This window comes from Brienomyrus brachyistius, chromosome 8 (genome assembly GCF_023856365.1).
Source record: "Brienomyrus brachyistius isolate T26 chromosome 8, BBRACH_0.4, whole genome shotgun sequence".
Taxonomy (NCBI): Eukaryota; Metazoa; Chordata; class Actinopteri; order Osteoglossiformes; family Mormyridae; genus Brienomyrus; species Brienomyrus brachyistius.
In genome coordinates this window covers 8,264,268-8,277,147 of record NC_064540.1, presented here as the reverse complement: position 1 = coordinate 8,277,147, position 12,880 = coordinate 8,264,268, and the positions used below count along the sequence as shown (strand labels likewise).

Below are 12,880 nucleotides of genomic sequence, written 5' to 3'. Positions count from 1 at the left end.
CCATCAACATAACGACCTCTTTGTCCGCCTGAATACAGCCTTTTCTTTGCCCCATCATATGCTACACCATTAGAGCCTTTTTGAATATTTATTTTGAAATGGTGATGCTTTTAAAATAGAGCGACGTTGCATTTATGAACACTGTAAAGAACTGTGTGGTCATAGTAAGGTAACTTTCCATTAAAATACAAAAGGGAGATCTTTTCTTAGAAGTTAATTCGGTGGTGCTGTGTTGGCTGGAGAGGGTGGGGGGGGGGGGGGCGAGAGTTGAGAACCCTTATATGATTGAAATACGTAATGAGATGGGCTGCAGACTCATCCTGGGTTATTCCCTGCCTTGCATCTGTAGCTTCTGGGACTGGCTCCAGACCCTCGAATCGCTGAATAGGACAAGCGCGAACAGAAAATGGACGGTTGGATGGCCGAAATACAGTTGAATAAGAACAGCAAACACTCTGGCGCCCTCTGTCGGTTGGACAATTAGATTCATTCATTTGAACGGGAACAGTATCGACGATGCAGGAGAAGCAAATAAGCCTGTATTACATTTAAATTAAATTACAGAAATACAAACGTACACATGGTTGTGTAGTGACTGTTTTAGTCCCTGAGCCTTGTTTTTTTTTTATGGCACGTTAGTCATTTCCATAGACGCTAAATTATTCTTATAATTTGATCATCCGTCGTTAATTTTTAAAAACGTAACAGAAATTTAACCGGCCGATCACACTGACTGTGACGCTGTCCCTGGAGTCCTGGGAATGGGAAATATTTAGTTACCACATCGCAAATTTCCTTTCAACGCCATGCTCACTTGAGGTTATGTGATACTGCAAAAAACGTCCCAGGACGCCAAAGTTAATGGTGGTCCCATGGTACAGGGCAATACATCTTCTTGTTGCACAGATCATTTCCCTAGGGAACATTTTATAAACGTTTAGAAAGTGTTTTGTTTCTGCTGTGGAGCTGTTATAAAAAGGTTAATGTTTCTAAATGAATGTTAGCTTAGAACACTTAATAAATATTTAATTTAATACCGTTGTCCGTACAACAAAAATGATATATTGACAGAAATTCATCTGTAGTATATCTCATGTTTCAATCTTATTCTGTGGGTTTTCAAATATAACAGATGGCAGCTTTTGTCGACAAACAGTCAAAGAGAACAGTTGCGACATTTATTGATTTACATAATTATTGAACTACCTAATCCCGAGGGTGACTGTATTGTTCTCGTGTCTGCAACAACGTTAACTCATATCAATTTTTAAAGCTGTGTAACAGCTTCCTTCCTCAGAGAAGCCGAGTAGCACAAAAATAGACTTTACCTGTATAGGATTGGTATACATAGTATATAGCGATGAATTAACATATAACTAAATAAATGTACAAAACCCAAATGCTTAAGTAATTATATGAAGTTCATAAACACCCCTAACTTGCCATTAAAATAATATAAACAAAAAATGCATTAAATTATTTGTACCTTTCAGTGATAGGTTTGCACTGTTACTAGGTCACAATAAGCCGCAAGACGTCGCTGTTGAAATTGCAAGAAATAGTAATACATAAATTAATTTTTACACATCGGTGAATCTAAAGATCTAAAAAATATTCAACTAAACTGAAACGAAAACATAATTTATGTAACATTAAAAGAAAACATTTATGTTGGGTAAAAACATCTGCAAATGGAACAAAACAACTCAGAATTCCTGGAAATCTTTGAATTGTTTCAGGATTACATTATAGTCAGACCGAGATACAAACGTTCGTATTATCCCACATCTGGACGTAATGAATGTTATGCACATTTCAATGATTTGAATTGCCACAGAAACCAGAAACGGTTCCACAAAAATGACCTTTTAGCAAATGATCTTTGTTTAAGGATCTTATTAGTGTGAGTTATCCTACGGAAACCTGAACCCATCTGGTTAAAAGTATCACAGTGCATTACTCCTGAAATTCTTAGCTGTAAGTTTTTCGTATTGGGAGACAACTTATTCTTGTGCTGGAGAAGCGCATGCGTAGTAATAAAATCCATCCTGGCAGAAAATGCTGCGGAACACAAAATTGCGTTTGGAAGGAGGATTTTCATGCACACGATCGTTTCACACATGTAGATTACAGCATAGCCTACTCTTACTTCTTACTGATATTTTAAATTGTATAAATAATATATAAAAAGAAAATAGAAATGCATGTAGTCATGTCAATAATTATATAAAAGAATATTTTTCTTCATGTTGACACTAATTTTGTTCAATTTTTGAACAATTTTAATGTGTTAATTATAACCAGTTAAAGGCTCATGTAATTGACGGAAGTATGGCACAGTTTTAAGCATATGGTTTGCTACCTATTCACTGAGTTTTCTGTTACAGCGAACTCGTATTCACTTACGAGCCTTACCACGGTATAATAGCAAGTGCACATTATCCTGCCTGCTCCCTTATCGCCACAATAAAGCACACGAGTCGGGGTGGGGGCGGGGGGCGTGATCGCTGATGGAGAATCGCTCTCCGTGGTCCTGAATTTATGGCTAGATATCAGATACCAGGCGATCGGAGACTAAGCTGACGACTGAGATGCGGGCAACGCCAAGGCATTGAACAGGGGACACTGGACAAACCACGGACAAAACTAATAGCATTAACTCCTCGTTAATGATAAATGAAAATGTGGAGCAGGACTTAACGACGTCTCTAAGTAAACATACAGAAGATACAACTGTAAGTACAAGAGCTATGAATACATAGCCTAACACAGGTGGAATAGAGCATCTAACATTACTCTGAGGTGCTATATCTGTTTCAAAGGAGTCAAGCCAGCCGCTGCTATCAATGTGGAATCGGTGAGCTTCAAGTGGTGTGGAGCTCCTCACTCCTCGATCCCGGCATTACACTGAGATTGGACTGTGTGGCATCTCGCTGTGGGTTTAGTGCGATCTCTCCTCAAGATGGGGGAAATGCTACCAGCCCAAGAGGCGGCCAAAATATACCACACCAATTACGTGAGGAACGCCAGAGCCATTGGTGTACTGTGGGCGATCTTCACCATCTGCTTCGCCATCATAACGGTGGTAGTGTTCATCCAACCGTACTGGATCGGGGACAGCGTGAATACCCCTCAGGCGGGCTACTTCGGCCTCTTCCACTATTGCATCGGCAACGCGCTGACCTCCGAGCTGACTTGCAAGGGCAGCGCACTGGACTTCGGTTCCATACCATCGGGGGCCTTCAAGACCGCCATGTTCTTCGTGGGCATCTCCGTGCTGCTAGTGGTGGGCAGCATGGTGTGCTTCAGCCTCTTCTTCTTCTGCAACGCCGGTAGCGTCTACAAGATCTGCGCTTGGATGCAGCTCGCCTCCTGTAAGTAACTTTCATTTATATTTGAACTGATCGATCGCAAGAGTTGTTGAAGTTGCTTGGATTTTTTTCAATTTAACCTTTACAAAAATAGGTTCGACCATAAACATAAATAAGAAAGTTGTTTAAATGAACAAACTAATATATTTCAACTGTCAGAATGAGAAGAAACAGATTCAGCGAACAGCTGTTTTGTTGTTTTAGTATATGTAGGAAGGCTTAAATGTAGTTAATTATCTTATTTCAGAAAATAACTAATATAACACACTGGCGCCAAACTGGAATCTCGGAAAGCAAAAAACAACGTTAAGGCGCTTAGTTTAAAATGCAGTTCTTTACATTTTGAAGTCACATGTAGCCAATTACACTGATACCTTAATGACTTAAATTTATATGAAAACGCACTCAGCACGTGGCTCTTTTTTATGTGGAATATACATATGATGATCAATTTCTCATGCGCGTAGCTACGTTACATTCTGCATTTTTTACTTCGACATACAATCATGTCTGTCTATTTCTCTACATTATGTAGATTATGTACCAAAAAGTTGGAGCTCCTTAAGCAGTGCAACTCAGGAAACTGTGAGCTGCAGTGAGCTTCAGATGAAAAATGAGTGAAAAATGTCTGAGCGCTAATACAGCTTCAGAAGAAAGATGATAAAGCCTGAGTGGTAATACAGCTTCAGAAGAAAGACCCCAAAATCTCTGAATGCTAATATATCTTCAGAGCAAAGATGCCAAAACCTGAGAGTTAATACAGCTTCAGAAGAAATAAGTCAAAGCCTGAGTGGTAATACAGCTTCAGAAGAAAGACCCCAAATCTAAACGCTGATACAGCTTCAGAAGAAAGACCCCAAATCTAAATGCTGATACAGCTTCAGAGGAAAGTTGCCAAAGCCCCTGAGAGTTAATACAGCTTCAGAAGAAAGATAAAGCCTGAGTGGTAATACAGCTTCAGAAGAAAGACCCCAAATCTAAAGGCTGATACAGCTTCAGAAGAAAGACCCCAAATCTAAATGCTGATACAGCTTCAGAGGAAAGTTGCCAAAGCCCCTGAGAGTTAATACAGCTTCAGAAGAAAGAAAATAAAGCCTGAGTGGTAATACAGCTTCAGAGGAAAGACCCCAAAATCTCTGAATGCTAATATACCTTCAAAGGAAAGATGCCAAAACCTGAGTGCTTAATCAGCTTTAGAGGAAAGACCCCAAAGTCTGAGGGTGATACAACTTCAGAGGAAAGATGTGGAAGCCTCTCTGTTCGGCTTGGAATGATCAGAGTACATTTTATTTTACAAACGATACGGTAATGTGCAATATACCCATAATCATAGACCCAGATAATGCTGAAGGGGTGCTTTCTGTGTATCGATTAGGATATTATATTCCCTGGATTCCATACATTACACCCACTCCTCTGTTGAGTAATTGTAGTAATTCCTGCAAAGTAAATAATTTCTAAACCATACGGCATATATTTGATTATAAAGCGTATACCAGTGACAATGAAGTAAAAGACTTAACAAAATCAGCATTCATAAACACGTATAAAACGCAGGTGAAAGCTGTACTGGCTGAGCTCAGTCATGACTTGGTGGGGGGGGGGTGGTGGAGGGGGGCAATCAAACAACATGCAAATATGAAGCTCTTCCTTCACCTTATAGATTCTGTCTTTTTTTTTTTAACCAAAAATCCACAGATGTTCTTCTACCTAACTATGGAATAAAAACTAATTTCCCTTCCAATGACTACAGACCTACAGCCATGTTATAAATTGGAATAATTTACGACGAGGAAAACAAACAACTACTAAGAAATAGGTAAGGTTGGAGTATTGTTTGCATTACCATGGTGACTGATCACAACTCCAGGACCTACAGGTAGCAGAGTCAATGAAACCACACCTAGGTTATGTTAAATAGCTTGATATGGTCATTTAGAAGGTGATCTGGGCTGCTAGGTAGGGAATGAACCTTTGTCATATTGCCAGTGTGCACAGTCTGTGACTGTTTATAGAACCACTGATATGACGTATGGAAGGTCAAAGTGCAGTTTACCTACCATAAGCTTTGCAAATGTTAGTTTTTATACTACGGGACCGTTGAATGCTTGAATCTGATTGGCTGACGAACGTTCTGAGGTGTGCAATTATTTTCAGATAACCGCACGGCGAACGTAGTTCCAGGCAGCTCTCTTGACCGCATTACAGTTCCATATCACTTCGCATAGTTAACTGTAATAACGGAAATTAGCATACAGTACCTATACAGCACGCAGGACTAACAAAAACAACAACATGACATACGATTTTCCGAAAGTAAATTTTAATATTTACGGTGAATATGAAACTTTCAACAACTGGGCTGCAGCAGTATTAGTTAGCCTAGTGTACCAACTTAAAGGCTACACATGACATTTCTCACTAGCGAGGTAATAACAGCGCTGCATCTTAAAGCAGACTTACAGTTTAGAGACGGTGCTTCAGAACACTGTTGAGGGACACACAGAGGTAGCCTAATTCATACAAGCTCTCTCTCTCTCTCTGTTTCTCTTTCTCTCTCGCTCTCTTTCTAATAACTTCATTATTAACTGCATTAGTCTGCTATCAACGGCTCAAGCCTCCATTGCCATCTTTAAAATGACGTTTTGGAACTAGCAAAAGAGTCGTTGGATGAGATGCGGAAGAAATAATCCTACTCACAATAGCGATTTAAGTAGAAAAACCGGACGAATCCCTTGAAATATAACATCTGATCGATGTCTTGCGGTGTGGCAACCGTAGTATAAGCGGAATAATTGACTCCGGACCGTTGAATTATTAGAAAATAATGCACACCCGAGGTGTAACGGCCACTCCGCTTCGCGTCGTGGCCGCATTACCACCTCGGGTGTGCATTATTTTCTAATAATTCAACGGCCCGTCGTCAATTATTCCTTACATAATACAATAGTATTACTGAAACCTTAAATTAAAGGATCTGTTTCATTCCAAGTGCTTTAATATTACAGAATATACCACTTTCAAAGTCTAACCAAACAGTGCTCACAGACAGTCTTCGGACGCTTGCTTAATTCTGTAATAATGCTGCAGATGCACTTGTTTTCCAAAAAATAAAAGCCCATTGACAAGCGTCTTTGACACAGACATCTTCTTTTTATTAAGTGACTCTTTCACATCAGTTCTTGCCATTTTTCTGTTAATTGCAGTTGTAGTCATTGACTCCCAAAGAGACACGAAACACAAACGGTTGGTGCTTATTGCAAAGGTGATACTAATTAAGAAGAACCCAATGATGCTTGTCAATGAACAGCTCTATAGGAACTGCAATCTGAGTTTCAATTTATTAGTACTTGAAATTAATGTTTTACTGTACTTTATAAATTTCAGTTATTTTTAATGGGATATATATTTTTTGTAAACAAATGAATGAAGTAATGATTTTTCTTGTAAAACCAATAAATTTGCAATACTTGTACTACATTAAGCACGTCCCAAGACTAATCTGTGAGCAGTGCATGTTCTGCACCTGGAAAGAGCAGCTTCTCAACCTCATAAATCGCCCCCAGTGCTAGTGGCTCATACAGCTTCCGAACTGTCAGCCCAAAACGCATTTAGAACTTTCCAGGAAAAATGTTCTCACAATTCCTGCATCATTAGCATCTTGTTCCTGCTCTTCTCTAGAAAGTCTCATCACTGGAATTTGTATATGTTCGCCTCACAGGAAAATGTCACAATATCTGCTGGTGATGCTAGACTAACACAAGCCTTCTAAAGTTCGCAGTTAATTAATATGAAAAACCGTGACTTGAGTTTCATGCCTGCGTATCTACACTTGCTTGTGAGTCACTTATCTCTCGTAAATAAATGTCTTGCCTTTCGCTTGAAATCTATCCCTGGCTTATATCTCTCATCACTTTCCTGACTTGACAGGACATGCCCTCCCAGTTCAGGGTGCGCACACCTCACTAACAACGGTGGCAGCTGCAGACCGGTCACAGAGGACTTTCTGGAGAAAGTTCTCTGAAATCTGATCAAGGGGATTGTGTAGCTCCAAAGGCAGTCACCTAGCAACTCCCGACCTTAAAGCGGCACAGTTTTAGCCTGCTGAGACCTCGTCCCGTTATTTACCTGCAGAATAGTGTTCCCCCTTTCTCCATGCCGTGGGTGGACTGCTACATGCTACTGCATCTTGTTTTCACTTTCAAGAATGTTTTAACCATCTATTATTATTGGAGGCAATCAATTCGGAGAGTTAAAGTAAATCCACAGCCAAAAAAAAATCCATGTCAAATTGCTAAAAATTTTGAGAACAGTGACAATATGACCTACATTTTGCAAGAAACATTTTATCAGATAACATGCATTGATCAGTCATCTATCCATCTTCCTTAACTACTTACTCAGTACAGGGTTGCAGTGAGCCTGTTTATCCTAGAAAGTACAGGATAGGGGACATGCCATGTACACCAGTGAAAATTAAACTACACATTTTTTTTTTTTTGGGGGGGGGAGTACTGTGGTCTCGTGCAGTTTTGTGGAAATAGGTAGGCTTTGTGATATGCATGGAGTTTGAATGTTCTTCCTGTGATTGTTAGAATTTTCTCTAGGCCACTCTGCTTTCCTGTTGCAATTCACAGGCATGTGGTTTTGGTGAATTGATGGCGTTGGTGTATCTAAATTTCCCAGTGGGCCCATGCCCAGTGGATCCAGTCCAGGAAGTACCTTGTGAGACATGAACTGGGCTCAGGGTTCACCACGTCGCTGCACTGGACACATGGTCATGGAGTATGATGATTGGTCAAAGACATGCAATCATATTAAAGTTATGGCATGGACTGCAGTGTAAGGACAGCGTAAAAACGGCCATCATCTTGTGAGTAAATCCATGTGCCGCCGAATCTGTGGGATGAAGGAGAACAAACTTCCTCATTCCTGGGGGTAAAACTGGGGGATGCGAGGGTGGATAAGAGGGATAGCAGTTGGGGATCATGATAGATTGGAGTTGGGTGTTAGGGCTGCGCAGGCACTGGGTAACCTGTTCCAGGCTGCTTTGGAGCAGAGGGAGAAGGATTTAAGATTAAATCAGGGACTGATTGTGACCTCATAGACGGAGATTTAAAGAATATCAGCAGTACGCTTACCATTAATCCCTGGAGGATTACTTGTCTGCTCCTACTTGTCTTTACATAGGCAGTTCTCAGCCAATGCTACTTACATACGGGTTCCTAGAATGGAGTAGAAAGTCGGAATTACATTCCCATTCCATTCAACATACCGTATAACAAAAAAGCACGTCAAAAATATAGTAGTATTATACACTAAACAACAAATATTAAATAAATAAAAAGATAGAGCGTAAATATACTCACAAGTGCATGTCGCCTTTTTGCATAAACTCTATATATCCTGCTTGTTTGTCTCGCATAATCTGGATTTACGTCGGTTTTGCGTAAGGCGAGATCTGCCTGTATAGCAATAAACACAATGCAACACAGATCGTGTTTTATACAAGAAAGGCACAAGGGATGGTAAACAAGTTAAAAAGTTGGGTATGAAATCTGTGTTCAATGCCCACCGTGAGCCAAAACACTGCAAACCTGAGTGTAACGTGAACAAGGAGCTGAGACATTGTGTAAATCAATAGCACAAGGGCAGAATGCAATTCCAGAGAAACGGCGGCTGGTTTTCATAGACGGTTCTAACATCAAAACGGCCTGTTGGGAGTCACCATGGAAACGCACCACTGTCTTCCAAAATTTACAGCCTGTTTAGAACGGGATATGTTTGGCCTGTCAAATGAATAACCTCGGGCTTCTGTATAGATGAAGCGGCTGACTGGATTTCCTGCTCGAAGTAATGGGATTTGACAACACAAAATATGTAATTTTATAAAAGCACAACGGCAGAACCATCTTAGAGGTAAAAGATGGAGCGATCTCTAGTTAACAAATGAAAAATAACTATCATTAACCTTGTGTAGATTGAAAATGATCTAATTAATAAAACTGGCTCTTCAGCTTTTGCAGTGCACTCCTGTTTCCTGCCAAAGTGCACGTGCACTCCAGAGATTAGACATCAGTGTACAACGCAGTGAAGATAAATAAAAATAAAAATAAAAAATGGTGTTCCAGCTCTTTCTGAGGCTGCAGTCCCCCACTCCTCCCCTGGGTTTTCACCAGGTGCTGAAGGTCCACAAGTGGTCCACAATCCACAAGTGTTAGCATGTAACCGTATATCATGTCAACAACAAGGAGCGAATCCTGGAAAGTAGAGCCTTGGGAGGCAGAGTAAACCATGGACAGGCCTGGTGCATCACAGAGTAATTTACCACTCGTTGGCTCTCCTGAACTGCTTCAAAGGAGAGACAAACTGAAAAAACGTGCACATTCTCCACATTCAGACTCAAAATCCAGGAAGTGTGAGGATACCACATAGCAAAGTAGCTCGACGGCACAAGCTGTTATAGGAACTAGCTATGTGTTTGGGGTCAAGAAAATGACAACTCTACAGCTTCATTAAGCAGCAGAGATTTGGTGGTTTGATGGCCCTGCATGGACACTTTTCTCCCTCTGCCAAGCAATTTAGGACCAGACGTCAAGATTCAAGGACAGTTTTTACCCAACAGTGATATAACGACTCAACAGGCACTGATCGTGCTTTAATAGTGATACTGTCACTGTTACATAAGCTACAGCCGCTTCAGTCACTTGCCAATTTATCTCAGTCTGTGCTGCCTACTGTCTTGTTATTGTTATCTGTTCTCCACATGTCTTTAGTTGAGTATGTGGGTTAGCAGACATGTTGCTCACTTTACTTGGAACATGTGACAGTAAAACATCTTAACCCTGCTTTGTAGCTGTTTCCTTAATGATGAAGATATGCGGATTGCCAGGAATATTCCAGAAGTTTAGCTGACATTTACCAGCTCTCGTTCCCAGCTGTCTGTATGGTCCTGGGCTGCATGATTTACCCCGACGGCTGGGACTCCTCAGAGGTGAAACGCATGTGTGGAAATCGGACAGACAAGTACACAATAGGGAACTGCACGGTGCGCTGGGCCTACATCCTGGCCATCATCAGCATCCTGGATTCCCTCATCCTCTCCTTCTTGGCCTTCGTGCTGGGAAACCGGCAGGACAAGCTGTTGCCTGAAGACTTCGAAGTGGAGGAGAAAGGTGAGACCTCCCATTTGGAGATATGAACATGTGTCACACTTGGGTAGAAGTCAACGATTAGTAGAGAGTTCAAGACCATCGTCAATGACCAAAGTGACAGCATCACAACTGGTCAGATTTAATTTCACTGTTAGGAAATTAGCCGTACAGATAATGGTATACGAGCCACAGGAGACAATATTTAATTCAGCTTCATTCACCTCCAACAATAAATAGACATTTGCAGGTTTATTATTAGTACATTGTCTCAAAGAGTAGATGTAACATTGATTATTAGTCTATCAATGTGGAAGTCCTGCATCAATCTGACTGCCGGGCAAATTTAATCAACTTGTCTAATAGAAAAAATGACCAAACTGCAAAAGAGAGATTCTACAAGATGAAGAATGAGGAGACGATAATGAAGGGAGCTAAACAGGGGCTGGTTTGTTCTTTCTGGAACCAACTCCTTGCTTGACGTCTCAAAAACTAAATAATTTGCAAGTACAGTCAGAAGATGGTAGCTAGCGAGCTGGTTAGCAGAACATGCTGCTTCAGCGTCTCCTAAATAAGGAACACAATTATATATACAGTGTATGGTTTTATTAGCTAACAAGGGGCCCAAAGCCAACAAAGCCCAAACCTCTGGGGCCCAATGCAAATGTGTGACTTTGGTGGTGTTGAACTTTGCTGAGTTAGGATCAAGGTCAATCAAGGGTGAGGAACCAGATTCGGTGGAGGGCCGGTGTGGGCGCAGGTTTTTGGGATGGCGTCTTGATCAGCCAAGGAGAGGGTCACCAGGACAGGAGTTGAGAACCACTGTTTAATTATTGGCTAATTGAGAGGTCATCCTACAGCAGCCCTCCATGGAACAGGTTCCCTACCCTTCTCCTAAATGATACATCTGTAGGGTTTTTCTTGAGCTAGTGTCAAAAACACAAAAATTACCCAACCGAGCTGCCTGACAGTGCGCAAAAAACACAGAGAAAAGGGAATTAAATGGCATCTTTAACAGTATCATTCCAACAAAATGGTATAAAAGATGGGCTTCATGTAAACACTAATTGAGCAGTTATTCGGTGAAAAGACGATGCTTTGATAACTGAAAGCCTGCTTGGTCTGCGGTCCAGCAGCATCCAGTCTTAAAAGTGCATCATTTTGAGAGCTATGCCATGTCGCTTCAGGTGAGGCCTGAAAGAATTTAATGACGAGAGAAGATCTCAAGAGCCATTTGCAGCGCTGGGGATGTCCAACCCACCACTGCATGAATTCTACATTCTTCAGAGATCTTTCTGCGCTTCACAAGGATGTGGGATATCAGTGTACGAATATGCACAGCCTTCACCACACAGGTGACGGAGGGCTTGGCGGTGACATTTATACCCATTACCCCTGGCCATCTTGATTTCTCAATCAGTCAGCCCTAATTCTTCTGTCTTTCAGGATGTGCTTCTTATCATGTGCAGGGACTCTCAGCATACATTCACTTACCAACCCTTGTAAAAACTACTTGCGTTATCACACCAGGTAAATCACTTAGATGGATAGTTATGACCTTTGCAGTTGAAGGAAGATTGCTGAGAGAAAGGAGAAAACGCTTCAGATATGGATTCCACAAACGATGCACATGCAGACTTGTTTCGCTATTTCTGCAGAAACCAGTAATGACAAACAGTCTTTCGTCTGGAAATATGGCACATGGCCACATTAGTCATGACACTGATCTTGCCATTAGATGCCGATATGGAGTAGGCCGACATGAGATGGGACATCCACATCGATGATGAACTGCAACTGCAGTGTGAAGTTGAAACGTGAAACACCAACAGCAAAAGGCGGCACAGCGCAAATATAAATTAAGCTAAATATGTGCATTTGGATTGTTGTGTGGGTTAGTAGAGAATTCATAGCATAGCTGGCAATTTAAATATAGAGAATAAGCCCATTGAGTGACTCCTACACTGTAAGAATTAACATGTGTTCTCTTCCCACAAAGACTGATGTACTGCATGTAACAGTTAGTGTCTCATTTCTCCCTGCAGCCAGCAAAAAAAAAAAAAAAAAAAAAACTCTTAGATTAACAACTCTCCCTAACAACACTAAGAATTCCCCAGGGAAGCTGCGGGTAAGTTTTAGTTTCCAGAGACACTTGTACTACAATGGCACCAATAAAATGCCAGTTTTTACTGGTAGAATACTTGATTGGAGATCAGAAAATTGCTGTTTTGAGTCCTGGTGATGCATGAAGAAATCTGATCAAATTAAACTTGCCAAGTGACAGGTGGGGTGGCATTCAAGATGGACAAAGTCTGCAGAATCAATTTTTAGAAACGACTGTGCCGCTGTACGCCTGAA

At 41.0% G+C, this 12,880-nt stretch overlaps 1 protein-coding gene across 1 annotated transcript; it reads left to right on the top strand.

The window, feature by feature from the left end:
• The first annotated feature begins 2,237 nt into the window (after nt 1–2,237).
• LOC125747042 (LHFPL tetraspan subfamily member 5 protein-like) lies at nt 2,238–12,579 on the top strand. The gene is made up of 3 exons (XM_049021722.1): nt 2,238–3,374; nt 10,310–10,546; nt 11,710–12,579. The coding sequence occupies exons 1-3, from the start codon at nt 2,963–2,965 to the stop codon at nt 11,718–11,720; spliced, it is 660 nt and encodes a 219-aa protein (XP_048877679.1). The 5' UTR covers nt 2,238–2,962; the 3' UTR covers nt 11,721–12,579.
• Nucleotides 12,580–12,880: the final 301 nt, after the last annotated feature.